Consider the following 15,729-nt stretch of genomic DNA (forward strand, 5'->3'; position numbering starts at 1 on the left):
TTTCCGACTGCCCTCTGCTGTTCTGGTGCTGCACAACGCCACAAACATTTAAATTAATTATAAAATAGTCTTTAAATGTACTTGTTTTATTTATTATGTTCTGTTCGTTTTATGCATAATTCTGCTTAGTTATGTGTAAACAAAATAAATCTGTTTATAGTAATCTATGATGTCTGTTTGCAGTCATCACAACTCTGGGGTTTGTGAGTCCATTCTAATGTTTAATCTGAATCCATTCTGTTGTTCTATATATCCTCTTCTTTTGTGTAGGCTAAATAAATAAATAAATAACCCTTTCTCATGTTGTGTATTATGGTTTCTGGCGCCCTCATGTGAAAATTCACTGAAGTAACTAGTAAGTGGTAAAGTCGCCATGCGAGTGGAAACACTAGAAGCGATTCTTTCGTAACCACTTCCGGTTTATCACTCTGTCAGTCTGAAGTGGAAACACTAGAAACCAAAGAAGCTCTGAGTTCGTACTGTTGGGCCACAACAGAGCCGTGACTTTCCCCCGGACCACAACCAGAAGGTAGTTAATTATATACATTTAGCGCCACGAATTCCTCAGATTTATATAATCACAAACATAAACACTTTTAGTAAATAAATTCGCGGTGTAATCATCTAAACTTGTGCTGTCACAGTATTAGCATTAGCTTCGCGTAGGGGTGTGTTCTTGGAGCGCTAATAAGTGACATGAAACACATTTAAATCATAAAATACAGGCCATTTATGTTTATTGAAGTGGTACTTGAAAGTTATTGACTCTTAATAATTACTGATAAGACATGCTGTAGTCAAAAAGAGCAACATAATGTAGTTTATATAGAGAAAATATTATATTTTATGTAACGTTATTTACACTTATATTGGTGCCACATGAGATAATACTTATATATTCGTGATATTGGTGTTTGATTTGGTCTATCCACTGTTTTTGGCACTGTAGTGCTAGCTGTAGCCTGCTAGCTGTATCCAGCACATGTTATGATTAATAATGGAATGTAATGCAAATGAAACATTTCTTCTGTACATATGACATTAGATTTTAAACAATGTATATGTAGCATACATGCAGATGTAATTTGTACGTATTCTGAATGAATCAGGCTTTCAGATACTCTTGGAAAGAGATGGTTCACATAAAGTCAGATCATATCAAGGACATTTCACTGCTGATCACAGCATTTCAGCCACACATGCTTAAAGTCCTTTATAACTATTGTGGCATTCTTAAAAGCTACATATGTAAGTGTTTAATGAGTAGTGAAGTTGGGGCAACTGTCCAGCTGGCTAACACTTACCTGTCATCACTGTTGGGTCATGATCGTGCAGCGTTTTAGTCTGATATATGATGCTGGACAGTTTAAGTCTTATGAATGTGTCTTGTTATGATGGCAACAGATTATTTCATGACCCAGTCCTCAATATGACCTTCAAAAGTCCCTCTAGTGTCTTCCCTCACCACCACATGTGCCGTTTTATTTTTGGAGAAGTCTTGCACATGGGTTGTATTTACATTCACTCGACGACTCAATTTCTGTGCATTAACTCATGGTTTTTAACAGTGTTAAGGAGTCAATGTCATGATGAGAACTGCTATTATTATTCACCCTCATGTCATTTCAGATCCATAAGACTTTCTTTCTTCCTGGAACACAGCAGGAGATGTTTAGTAAAGTGACGCTGCTCTTTCATGTTAGGCAAAAGCACAGAGCAAACAGGAGCTGTCGAGCTCCAAAAAGCACAATAAAACAACTTGTATGACAATATATGCACTATATTTCAAGACTCATAGAGTAATTATAGGTATTAAACATGCCTTCAAAACCTAATTTGTTCTGCTGCATTTGTAAACTTAAACAGGTGACTGACAGATTTGACATGATTAACAAAAGCTTGCACATCATATCTTGTGTCCATGTTAAATATATACTTGCACTGAACAGAAAAGATCAGTGTGAACTTTTTTCAAAATATCTTCTTTTGTGTTACACATGAAGTCACACAGATCTGGATTGACATGAGGATGAGTAAATAGTTTTGGGTAAAAAATTTAACATATAGATATCACCATACTTTCCTAGTTGATAGATCACAGTACATTAAGGCAAGTTTTTAGTGTTGCAAGTTTTCTAAAGTGTTTAACTATGCAAATGAGGCATTATGTAATTAATTATGCACTAATTTGCATAAGTTTCCAGAACAGAAATCTGAACATTGGATAAAGCCAGGCTCAAAATTCTTGTTTAAATGTAAAATTTGTTGACAATTAGAGTTAAAGTTTTTACAGAAAGGATTTGGGATTTCTGTTTTTATTCCAATGAAAAGAAAAAAATACAAGCAAAATCAACTCAAATTTATTTTACCAGTACAAGAAGAAACATTAGTTTTGCCAGTATTTTAATTTTGCCTTAAGATCATAATGCACAGCATTTATCATCTTTTTTATTTTATTTTTTTATTTTGCCATATAACAAACAATATAAAGGTTTGGTTTTAGGTTGATAAGGTTCAGTAGCCTGATGTCCTCCTGCCCTCTTTCTGTCTGGTTCACTTGATCTGTGGTTAGGTAACATGTCTTATCTCAGCAGTAAATTACGCAAAACGGTTTCAAAGATTAGACTCTTACCTGCAAGCACTGGCCAATAAAACACATTTGATTGGATCAGCTCCTCAAGATATGTTTGTTGACTGTTCCTATGCTTTATTTTCTCTTTCCTACAGCTTAAAATGCTATTGATGGGTGTTTACCTGGATCGCTTCTGCTGATCAGTCCAATGCTTATTTTCCTATGGGTGTGGTTACTACTATGGACCCGGATTCAGCCCGGCAACCGCAGGCCAAGTTGGGTAAAGGTGGCCACGCACTAATTGGGGCCAATCTGGGCACTCGGGGAAAACACTATGTGTGCGGCTCGCTTGCTGCGTTTACCAACATCATCGTGACCTTTCCTATTCAGAAAGTGTTGTTCCGGCAGCAGCTTCATGGGGTCCGAGCGACCGAAGCCGTCCGTCAGTTGCAGAGGGAAGGGTTGAGACATCTCTACCGAGGGCTTTTGCCTCCGCTACTGCAGAAGACCACCACCGTGGCCATCATGTTTGGTCTGTATGAGGATTTTTCCCGGTTGCTTTTGCATCGCGCTCACAGAAGTGGTGCGCCTGAGCTTGTTACGCGGAGCGTCGCTGCTGCGCTGGCCGGGACGGCTGAGGCCGCCCTTACGCCGTTCGAACGGGTGCAAACGCTGCTTCAGGATCACAGGCACAACGGGCGTTTCAATAACACCGCCCACACCTTCCGGACTCTCCTGCGGGATTATGGTGTGAGTGAGTGTTACCGCGGGCTGGTCCCAATTTTGTTGCGAAACGGGCCTAGTAACATTTTGTTCTTTGGCTTGCGTGGGCCAATTAAACAGCATCTGCCGGATGCCCGAACCCATATGGGTCACATGGCCAATGACTTTGTGTGCGGTGGGCTGCTGGGGGCGGCGCTGGGTATCATGTTTTACCCCCTGAATGTGGTCAAATCTCGAGCTCAGGCTCAAGTTGGTGGCGAGTTTGTTCCTTGCCATCAAGTGCTGATGACGGTGTGGCGGGAACGAGGCGGCAGCATTGTGCTGCTCTTCCGCGGAGCAACGCTCAACTACCACCGATCTCTTCTGTCCTGGGGGATCATCAATGCGACTTACGAGCTTCTCCTGAAAATTTTCTGAAGACCGGGGTGCACTTTTTCCTAAGCAAGCCAAATTGAGGGTTTTTTACCTCTTTAAAAGAGGTCTGGACACTGCCAGCTCCTTAACGTCTGCACTTAAAGGGATAATTCACCCAAAAATTCATCTTACTCAACCTCATGTCATTTCAAATCTGTATGAAGATATTTTGAGGAATCTAAGTAATCAAATGGTTTTATCTCCCATTGACTGCTATAGTATGGACAAAAAATACAATGGAAGCCAATGGGCCCCAAAACTGTTTGTTCTTCAGAATACCTTCTTTTGTGTTCTACAGAGGAAAGTAAGTCATGCAGCTTTGGAATGATATGAGGGTGAGTAAATGAGTTTTGGGTGAACTGTCCCTTTAACACTTTATGTGCATAATTATGGATGGACGGTATTCATGTTCTGATAGCTACATATAAAGTCCATCCATATTACTCGGTTACTATAAGTGTTGTGAAATGTATCGCCACATGCTGTGGCTCTTGTATCAGTTTTGTAGTGGATCTTTTACTCACTTTTTGGGGGTCTGTGGGACACGGATGGAGAAAGCACAGTGTTGCACTACTGACAGTACATTTCTACTTATTTTCTGTTGTTTTGTTAAAAAAACCTGATGCACAAACTCTGGACTGGAGCATTGCAAGCCATGTGTCATAGCCATGTGTCATAGTAAGTGTTACGTGCAGGTTGACCGAGGGTTCGTAAATGGGTGTGATTGTGGACCACACAAAGCGAGAGATGTCTGTACAAGCCCATGGTGTTGGTGTTTTTGCCCAACAGAAAAAATCTTGATGTATTCAAAGAAGTGTGATCATTTTCATGAAATGCTGTTTTTATGTAACGAGTGATTTGTGACATGAATGACATTTTCACATTGTTGTGGGTGGAAAGTAAACAAGTAATTCAATTTATTGCATTCTGGGTGTCATTTTTGAACAGTTCAAAACAGACTATTTATTTTTATTACACGTCTTGTAGTAAACATTGTTATTTTACGTGTAATTAAAAATATACATCATGTATACACCAAATATGACCAAAAATTTGGGGTTTTGTATACCTAAATATTAGATATACAGGTGCATCTGAAAAAATTAGAATATCGTGAAAAAGTTAATTTTTCCTTGTAACTTATTTTAAAAAGTCTAACTTTCATATATGTTAGATTCATCACATGTAAAGTAAAACATTTCAAAAGTTTTTTTGTTTTAACTTTGATGATTAGAGCTTACAGTTTGTGAAAGTCAAAAATCAGTATCTCAAAATATTAGAATATTTCCTAAGATCAATCAAAAAAAGGATTTGCAAAACAGAAAAGTTCAAGTTCTATAAAGTATGTTCATTTATGCACTCAATACTTGGTCAGTGCTCCTTTAGCACACTGTAAAAAAAAAAAGAAAAGAAGTTGAGCCAATTTAAAATTTTAAGGCAACCAAGGAAGATGGCGGCGCGATCGATCGCTGCGGCTGCTCCGGGTCCCAAAGACGGTGCTTTTATGTCGTTTAATGTCGTCTGTTCGTCTCCAAATAGTGTCAGTTTACCGTTAACTCTTAAGGAAATCACCCCAGAATTCATCTATGATCGCCAGTCTTTTGGATATCAGAAACGCTTACGTACACCAACTCTCGCCGGCGGCTATTGAGAAGCTACGAGGCCTTTGTCTACTGCTGGAGCCGGACCTCGAGACCGCGGCCTCGCCTACTGACGCTACCCGCACAAGGCAGCGTCGCAAGCGGTGTGAGAGAGGACGGAAGCGCGGTAAGCGCAGAGGTATACGAGCTAGGCTAAGAGCTAACCCCTCAAGACCGGCTCTTCCAACACTCATGCTCTCAAACGTCCGCTCTCTGGAAAACAAACTGGACTTAATTCAACTCAGTCGATCTACACAGCATGAGGCAAGGGACTGTTGCGTGTTTGTTTTCACCGAAACATGGCTAAACGACAACATCCCGGACTCCGCCATTCAGCAGCACGGGCTAACCAGCTTCCGAGCGGACAGAGATTCATCACTGTCTGGTAAGACACGCGGAGGTGGCTTGTGTGTTTATATCAACAAAGTCTGGTGTAACAATGCTGCGATATTATCAAAACACTGTTCATCGCTGGTGGAGTTTATGGTTGTGAAGTGTCGACCGTTCTATCTGCCGCGGGAGTTCACGGCCATTGTTATCGTTGCGGTTTACATCCCCCCGTGTGCAAACGCTAAAGACGCGCTTCGTGAACTGTATAGCGCCATCAGTGAACAACAAACAAAAAACCCCGATGGCTTTTTCATCATAGCCGGTGACTTCAACCACGCAAACTTAAAGACAGTTTTGCCAAAGTTCTACCAACATGTGAACTTTGCAACAAGGGGAAACAACACACTGGACTTTGTTTACACAACAGTTAAGAACGCTTACAAGGCTGAACCCCGCCCCCACCTCGGGTACTCAGACCACATCACTGTTATGCTAATCCCAGCATATAGACCACTTTTCAAACTCACCAAACCGGTTGAAAAGCAGATCACAGTATGGCCAGACAATGCCACCTCAGCACTGCAGGACTGCTTCCAGGACACAGACTGGAATATGTTTAAAGAGGCAGCCACCTACAACAACCACACAGACCTGAATGAGTACACTGAAACTGTGACTGCTTACATCAAAAAGTGCACTGATGATGTGACAGTCACCAAGACCATCACCACACGTTCAAACCAGAAGCCATGGATGACAGCAGAGGTTCGTGGGCTGCTAAAGACCAGAGATGAAGCATTCAGATCAGGAGATAAAGCAGCCCTCAAAACAGCAAGAGCCAATCTGTCATGTGGCATCAAAAAAGCAAAACGGTCATATGCCCAAAAAATCAACAACCACTTCACAGACAGCAGAGACACACGGAGCCTGTGGCAAGCCATTCAGACCATCACTGACTACAAGCCCCCGCCACAGGCCTGTGATGAGGACACATCCCTCCCCGATGCACTCAACCACTTTTATTCACGGTTTGAAATGCAGAATGACACACCTGCACAAAAACTGCCCACACCTCCCAACGACCGGGCGCTCTGTCTGTCTCCAGCCGACGTAAGGAAGACCCTATCTAGGATTAACCCACGCAAGGCTGCGGGTCCTGACAACATACCTGGCCGTGTTCTGAGAGACTGTGCTGCACAGCTGACAGATGTCCTAACAGATATCTTCATCACCTCGCTGAGTCAGGCAGTCGTCCCCACGTGTTTCAAATCCACAACAATCATACCGGTACCAAAGAAATCACCTGTGTCCTGTCTCAATGACTACCGTCCCATAGTACTGACTCCAATCATGATGAAGTGCTTTGAGAGGCTAGTCATGCATAACATCAAAACCAGCCTCCCCAACACACTCGACCCGCTCCAGTTTGCATACCGTCCAAACCGCTCTACGGACGATGCAATTTCCTCCACCCTCCACCTGGCTCTTACCCACCTAGAAAATAAAGACTCCTATGTTAGAATGCTGTTCATTGACTTCAGCTCGGCATTCAACACAATAATCCCACAACAGCTCATAAATAAGCTAAACCTGCTGGGCCTTAACAATTCCCTCTGTAACTGGATCCTGGACTTTCTAACTGGAAGACCTCAGTCAGTCCGTGTCGGCAACAACACCTCGAGCACTACAACACTGAGCACAGGTGCCCCACAAGGCTGTGTGCTCAGCCCGCTGCTCTTCACACTGCTGACCCACGACTGCACTGCCAAGTTCAGCTCCAACCACAACGATGAAACGCACTACAGAGAGGAAGTGGCACAGCTGGCTGAATGGTGTGGCACAAACAATCTGTCCCTCAATGTGGAGAAGACAAAGGAGGTTGTGATGGACTTCAGGAGAAACTCCGTTGACCACCCCCCACTGACCATCGACAGCTCGACTGTGGAGAGAGTCAGCAGCACTAAATTCCTGGGGGTGCACATCACAGAGGATCTCACCTGGACCACCAACACCATGTCACTCTCCAAAAAGGCACAACAGCGCCTACACTTTCTCCGCCGGCTGAAAAGAGCAAGTCTCCCTCCACCCATCCTCACCACATTCTACAGAGGCACCATTGAGAGTGTGCTGACCAGCTGCATCACTGTCTGGTACGGGAACTGCAGTGCTGCTGACCGCAAGACCCTCCAGTAGACAGTGAACACAGCTGCAAAGATCATCGGTGCCCCTCTCCCCTCCATCCTGGACATCTTCCTTACACGATGCTCCAGCAAAACCAACAGCATCGTGAAGGACTCCACCCATCCCTGCCACAGTCTCTTCCAGCTCCTACAATCAGGAAGACGGTACCGGAGCATCAGAGCCCGCTCCGCCAGACTGCTCAACAGCTTTTTCCCCCAGGCTGTGAGAGCCCTGAACTCAAACCACCCCGCCCCCCTCTGAAACCCCATGCAAACCCCTACCTCCTGAACATGGACCACCCCCCACCCCAAACCTTACCACACCAAAGAAAAACTGTATGGAACTTTAATTATTTTTTTATTTTATTTATTTTATTCTTATTTTTCTTTACACTATGGACACTCTCCTCTATGTGCACTATGGACACTTTACACTATGGACACTCACACTTTACACTATGTGCACTATGGACACTTACACTTACACACACTGCTGCGTGTGCACAATCTCACAAAAGACTCAGCAATATATGTATGTTTACATGCTCATGCACTACAAATCATCCTGCACTGTTCCCCAACCAGCTGCTGACTCAAATGTCTCTCTTTGCACATGTACAGTATTTGTGAAGCATTCGTATAGTTTGTATTTTTTATCTTCTATTTTTTAGTTTGTATAGGGTAATATTTATGTGAAGCATTCGTATAGTTGTATTTTTTATCCTTTATTCTTTTAGTTTGTATAGGGTAAATACTTATATATAGTATACTTATAGTTAAATCTGTTAGTAGTGTATAGGTTTATAGTGGGTTTTTTTTACTTCATTGTTGTATGTCTGTATTAGCACCGTGGTCCTGCGAGACACGACATTTCGTTCCACTGCATGTCCCCACATGTAGCGGAATGACAATAAAGCTCAACTTGAACTTGAACTTAAGTTTATACAACACAAAGTTGAGAATCTTATACAAAAATAAGTTAAGAGAACTCAAAAAGCTGGTTGCCTTAAAATTTTAAGTTGGCTCAACTTTTTTAAATTATTATTATTATTATTTTTTTACACAGTGCACTATTTCCAGCATCAGTGAGGTTTGACATGGAAGTGATCAGCCTGTGGCACTGCTGAGGCACTATTGAGCCTTCAGCTCGTCTGGATTGTTGGATTGACTGTTTCTCATCTTTCTCTTGAAAATATCCCAGATTCCATATGGGGTTCAGGTCAGGCTTGTTGGCTGGCCAATCAAGCACAGTAATATCATGTTCAGCAAAGCACTTGGAAGTGGTTCTGGCACTGTGGGCAGGTGCTAAAGTCCTGCTGGAAAAGGAAATCAGCATCTCCATAAAGCTTGTCTTCAAGCACCTTGGATTCTGTGCCTCTCTAGTCTTCCTCCAGACCTTGATTTCCAAATGAAAAGTAAAATTGACTTTTATCTGAAAAGAGGACTTTGGACCACTGAGCAACAGTCCAGTTCTTTTTCTCCACAGCCCAGGTAAGATGCTTCTGACATTGTTTTTGTTTCAGAAGTGGCTTGGTAGCCCTTTTCCTGAAGACGTCTGAGCGTGGTGACTCTTGATGCACTGACTCCAGCTTCAGTTCACTCCTTGTGAAACTTTCCCAAGTGTTTGAATTGGCTTTGCTTGAAGCTTGCAGTCAAGCTTGCGGTCATCGCTGTTGCTTGTGCACATTTTCCTACGCAATTTCTTCCAGTCAACTTTGCATTTAATATGCTTTGATGCAGCACTCCTTGAACAGCCACTCCTTTCAATAATGACCCTATGTGACTTACCCTCTTTGTGGAGGGTGTCAATGATCGTCTTCTGGATCATTGCCAAGTCAGCAGTCTTCCCCATTATTGTGCTGTTTCAAAGAACAAGAGATACCCAGAATTTATACTGTATGGATGGTCATTTATTGAAACTCAAATGTAAATATTCTAATATTTTGAGATACTGATTTTTGACTTTCATTAGCTGTAAACTCAAATCATCAAAATTAAAACAAAAAAACTTTTGAAGTGTTTTACTTTACATGTAATCTAAAATACATGAAAGTTTCACTTTTTGAAATAAGTTACAAGAAAACATGAACTTTTTCACGATATTCAAATTTTTTGAGATGCACCTGTATTATTGGTATAAATATTATACCATTATAATATTATAATAGCTTAGCAACATGCTGACACCATGCACTTGACATGAGGAGAGTTATTTGTCAAGACAGGGTTTATATGCATAATGCTTTTCACAGTATACATATTTGAAAGCAGCTTTACAGATTATATTATGTATCATTGCCCTGAAAATTACCCAGTTGCATTTGCAGTTGTATCAAGAAGTCCGAGCCATAGAATTCAATTCATTTGAAACCTTTCTGTTCTACATTTGCATGTTTTTCTGAATGCAATTTTTCTTTTTCTTCAAGCTTTTCAGCATTCACACACTTTAAAGCCCTGTACTTAACTATGGCTGACATAATGGGCTCAATTGCACTTCCCTCCATTCTGCTCAACGTTAACCTCCGGGGGGGACAGAGGAAGACACAGAAACATCCCATCACAAGGGGTGAAATGGCATTCAAGGACAGGTGCTTTTAGAGCCTTATGGCAGCACCATCTCAGGGCATCATGTGGGTGGCTTTTCCTTCTTTGAGCCGTAAGTAAATCCCAGGGATTGTTTTGGAAAAATGTCCAAAATGATTCGATGTTGATGGAGGCAGTAGACCGGACATTTTATTTAAATTAAAAACATTTTGATTCCTGCCTTTCATACAAATTGCAAGCAATTTAAAAACTTAAATAGATTTTTATGTTTTCTTTAGCAAATTTAAGTAGTGCAAAATTGGCCTCTAGATTAACAGGGTAATGCTATAAGGCTGATTGGCTGTTCTGGGTTAAAATATATATTTTTATATATTTAACACAACGTGGGAAAATAATATGACAGCAATGTTATACATTTTGATTTTAAGATCAAATCATGTTTTTGTGGCTGTTCAAGCTTGTGCGCATTCAAAAGTAAACCAAAATGTGTTCTTTTAACTTTTAAAGTGGGACTACAGTGGCCATATTGAATATTTCGATTTCACCCACTGATGTTCATACAAATGGACATCAGTGGGTGAAATCCACTCAAGTATAAAGCTACATGCTGAACAATTAGCACACTCCGTGGATTGGAAATAAATGCAATTTCTGCCCTCTCAACATGCAAGATGATGAAAATGTCATGAGCATTTGCCAAAAATTGGTCCTGTATTACTAAACACTACAACGGCACTTCAAATATTTGCCTTCTGGCTGCTCTGACAGTGTGATATCACTACTGTGTGAACTGAAATTAAAAATTAATAAACCGTAGTAAAACTGCACAAAATGCCCTATCAACCATATAACAGCATGTAACCACTCAGAGCACTTTAGCAACCACATTGCAACACCCTCGCAACTACTGAATAACATTATACAACTGTACCATCCACAGAAAATGTGAAAATCTAGTTTATGGCTAATATTTTTGTAATAAAAGCATCACTTAGAGGGATAGTTCACCCAAAATTGAAAATTCCATCATCATTTACTCATCCTCACGTCATTCCAAATCTGTATGACTTTGTTTCTTCTGCAGAACTCAAAGGAAGATATTGTGCAGATCATTGGTAACCAAACCGGTGATGGTCCTCATTGACTTTATATGGACAAAAAAATACAATGGAACTCAATGGGAACTGAACCTGTTTGGTTATCAACAAACGACATGAGGGTGAGTAAATAATGACGGAATTTTTATTTTTTGGTTAACTATTCTTTGAGTGTTAAATTACCTAAAGCACATAGTTTCCACTTACAATTAAAAAGAGAAAAGGCCACAGAAAACATCTTTCAGAGTAACTACAGATTAAAACTCAGTCACTCCCTCTGTTGAAAAGCCACAGATTACAGTGAGCGTGTTTGCTTGTAAACAGCTTCAGCACAATCCCATCATTCCCTCAGTTTGAACTGTGAAAGATTTCGTCTTGAGTTTAATCCCAGGCCTAATCTGTAATCTCCTCCTGCGAACTCGAAAACAAATACAGTCTGACTGACAATTTAGTGCTTTAGTACATGTGGTAAACTAGAAATTAGACTGTTAGAAAAGACAAAACATTGTAAAATAACAGATATTACATCTTTTGAGATTAAACCCCAAAATATCTAAAATCACTCACTGAAATCTAACAAAATCTGCCAAGAACATATCCAGGTCATATTTCAACCCCAAATCAAAAGAAATATGTAAGAAATTATATTTTGACTAAAAGAAAATGAAAAAGCCACACAACACAAAAGCTGCATTAGTTCCAGTAACATTTGTCATTCAAAATCAAACCTTTATTATCATGAACACAGTAGAGGGAATGCAAAACACACTCTCGATTGTCCCTTCTCATTTTATTCAGATGTTTGCCTTCATATTCACGTGAAGCCACATTTAAGATTTGATTTTATGCACTTTGAAACAATCATCTGCATACAACATCTCTCAATACATATGGTCATTACAAGCAGTTTTTTTGCTTCATAGTTGCTACAAATGCAATAGCAGTTCCTTTAAGTCTTCATCGTTCTTAGAACCTTCATTTGACAGGAAGATTTTAATACAGAAATATGTTTGCTCTCTGATAGTCCGATATGAAAATTGTTCCTGTGAAAAGACTGAATAATAACAGATATTTGTCTCTTTCCTTCTCATGACTTTTCTCTTAATGCAAACTAGCTTTCTGACTTGATAACCACAATCTGGCAGTGTGTTTATTGGGAGGGATGTGTCCAATACGGATGATATTCTTGCCATCTGGAAGCACTTATCTAAAGTTACTTAGAACTGAACAAGGCTGATGTCATAATCCATCCATTTACCTCAAGTTGGTCATGTGATCGGGGCGATTTAATTATGTATTCTGCGTGCAAGTTGCCTTTTGAAACCTGATCTAGAAACAGCCAGTGAGAATATTCATCCTTGGCTGTTATACCACAAAATACTGGTCTGAGATCAGAAACAACGGGCAAATGAATCACCAGGACTCAGTTACTCAAAATTCCAAGTATAGTCTTTGATAATCTCCTCAATCATATTTTTTGTGAATATGACAGCCAAATCCAAAATTGTCATTCTTAGATCAGAAATGCAATACCCTATGCAAGTACAGAAATGCAGATTTGAAGGCTTGAACGATGCATTGCAATTGTGCAGTTCCAAACAAACTCTCAGGGAGGCAACATGCACTGCGTTTATGTATTACGCAATGAAATTGAGCTGGTTTCTCTAGAAGCGTTTGCGTTCACATACTTGCATGGAGTATGTTTCTGACCTTACTCAAAGATGATTTACACTAATGAGTATTTAATATATGCTAAATATAGTGCAGTTCACCACTTACAAAAGTGGAAGAAAAAACATTTCCAACTGAATCTTTTGTTTGAATAAACAGAAGGCAAAATAAATACAATGCCCTCCAAAAGTATTGGAGCAGTAAAGACAAAATTGCTCTGTTGGCTGTGGAGTCAAGACATTTACAAATATGATTAAAAGATGAATATGAGACAAAACTACAGAATGTCACATTTTATTGTTGGGTGATTCAACACATAGATGTTTTACCAGCTAAGAAGATCAGCACTTTTAGAGTTTCATCCCTCTATCTGATGTGAGCATAAGTATTGGAACAGTTGCCTCACGGGTCTTTCTAAGTGATCAGCTGTGTCCTGTTGCATTAATTCTTCAGATATTTAAAGCAGGGAATGTGTCGTATCAGTTATATCCATTACTTCTGCATTCTGAATCTTGCATTCGGTGATGACACACACAAACCAGGATGAAGATGAGGGAGCTAACTTTGAGAGAAAAGCAAGCAATCTGGATGCTAAAAGACAAGAGGAAGTCAATTAGAGCTATAGCAAAAACAAAGGGCATGGAGAAATCAAGAGTTTGGAAACCACTAGCAACCAAAAACTACATGATCGAATGAGAAAACAACAGTAGTTGATGACAGACAAATAAAAAAAATCTATGAAAATGAACCCTAAAAGACGTGTCTGTAAAATCACCAACAACTTCCAGAAAGCTGGGGTGATGCTCTGACAATCTACTGTCCTCAGGAGACTTTGACACAGAATTACAGATGTTACACAGCAAGATGCAAACCTCTGACCAGCACCAAAAATAGAAAGGAAAGATTAGAGTTTGCAAAAAAAGCACAAAGGTGAGCCAGAAGAGTTTTGGAACTGTGTTTATGGACCGATGAGACAAAGATGAACCTTTATCTAAGTGATGGGAAAGCAAAAATGTGGAGAAAAAAAGGGAATTGCAAATGATCCCAAGCATACAGCCTCATCTGTAAAGCATGGTGGAGGTGGTGTCATGGCATGGGCATGCATGGCTGCCTCTGGAACAGGCCCTCTCAACTTTACTGATGACTTAATGCATGACGACAGTAGCAGAAAGAATTTGGAAGAGTACAAAACCATCTTGCCTACAATATTCAAGAAAATGCCACCAGATTCATTGGGAAGTGCTTCATATTGCATCAGGACAATGACCCAAAACACCCTGCCAGTTCAGTCAAAGAATTTATAAGGGCAAAGAAATGGAAAGTCTTAGATTGCCCAAGTCAATCTCCAGATTTAAATCCATAGACTGTAAAAAAAGATGGACAACGCATCTCCGCTTCCTTCCATTATAGAAAAGTGAAGCCAAAACATCTCAGTTTGGCCGCTGCCATCGTGAGTAAATGGCGTCATTTGGAGCCCGAGTCTGCACAATAGTCTCGTGAGGTGGAGCCGCGGACCCAATCAACCATAACGACACGCCCCGTTTTTATAGCATCAAATTACTAGATAAAATCAAACTTACCACAAAAACGAACAATTGAACATATATCAGTGTGATAACAACTACCTTAAATTACCAAAATCATATTTTGGAAAATTGTATTGGAAGTGTAATTAATTTTTTGTTATGACTCAAGTCCCATTCGTTTACACGGAGAGGGTGGGGTTTATGACCTGTACTGCAGCCAGCCACCAGGGGGCGATCAAAGAGCCCGCAGCTTCAATTTCCAGTATGAGTGAGACACCCGTTTAAATCTGATTGAACAGGAATTTCCCCAGCTGAAGAGGAGAGTAAAGGCAGAAACTCCCCAAAACAAGCAACAATTGGAATTGGCTGCATTAAAGGCTGGGAAAAGTATTTCAAAGGATGAGACCAAGAGTCTGGTGATGTCTATGGGTCACAGACTCACTGCTGTGATTGTGCGCAAGTGGATCGGCAACTAAATAATAGCTTATAATCTTTTATATCTGCCTTATGTTCAACTGTCCCAATACTTATGTTCACATCAATGACATTCTATAGTTTTGTCTCATATTTATCTTTTAATCATATTTGCAAATGTCTTGACTCCACAGAGCAATTTTGTCTTTACTGTTCCAATACTTATGGAGGGCACTGTATATATGCTTTATTCGCATAATGCAATCCAACAAACTTCACAACGATCTTCCAAGATTAAATATAAGGCCTAGGCTTTTCAGGGATGTCGAATATTAGTGATTCATAACAAATATTAGTGATTCATAACAAATTGAAAATTATGTATGTATTAATATGTATAAAATTTAAGAAAGTATAATACATGGAAAAATTTGGGTACAAATCGTGATGCTTGCATAGTCAAAAATGACAGACGAGTGAGAAATTGTGTGGTTTGGCTATCATTGGGATCGGTTTTACAGGGTGCTACAGTAACATGGTCACATCGTTGTTGTGTAAACACGCCCCAATTGTGCTATTATGTCTTTGGACCACACCGATCTCTGTGGTTAACAGTCA

At 40.3% G+C, this 15,729-nt stretch overlaps 1 protein-coding gene across 1 annotated transcript; it reads left to right on the forward strand.

Annotated features, from left to right (window-relative positions):
• The first annotated feature begins 430 nt into the window (after positions 1–430).
• Positions 431–5,103, forward strand: LOC306853087 (mitochondrial nicotinamide adenine dinucleotide transporter SLC25A51-like). The gene is made up of 2 exons (XM_079390269.1): positions 431–529; positions 2,728–5,103. Exon 2 carries the CDS (start codon positions 2,795–2,797, stop codon positions 3,710–3,712), a length of 918 nt encoding a protein of 305 aa, XP_079246395.1. The 5' UTR covers positions 431–529; positions 2,728–2,794; the 3' UTR covers positions 3,713–5,103.
• The last annotated feature ends 10,626 nt before the right edge of the window (positions 5,104–15,729 follow it).

Source organism: Barbus barbus (genome assembly GCF_936440315.1).
Source record: "Barbus barbus genome assembly, chromosome: 33".
Classification (NCBI taxonomy): domain Eukaryota; kingdom Metazoa; phylum Chordata; class Actinopteri; order Cypriniformes; family Cyprinidae; genus Barbus; species Barbus barbus.

Excerpts from the sequence above, each read along its gene's own strand:
- LOC306853087 (XM_079390269.1), top strand. The coding sequence starts at position 2,795 with ATGGGTGTGGTTACTACTATGGACCCGGATTCAGCCCGGCAACCGCAG.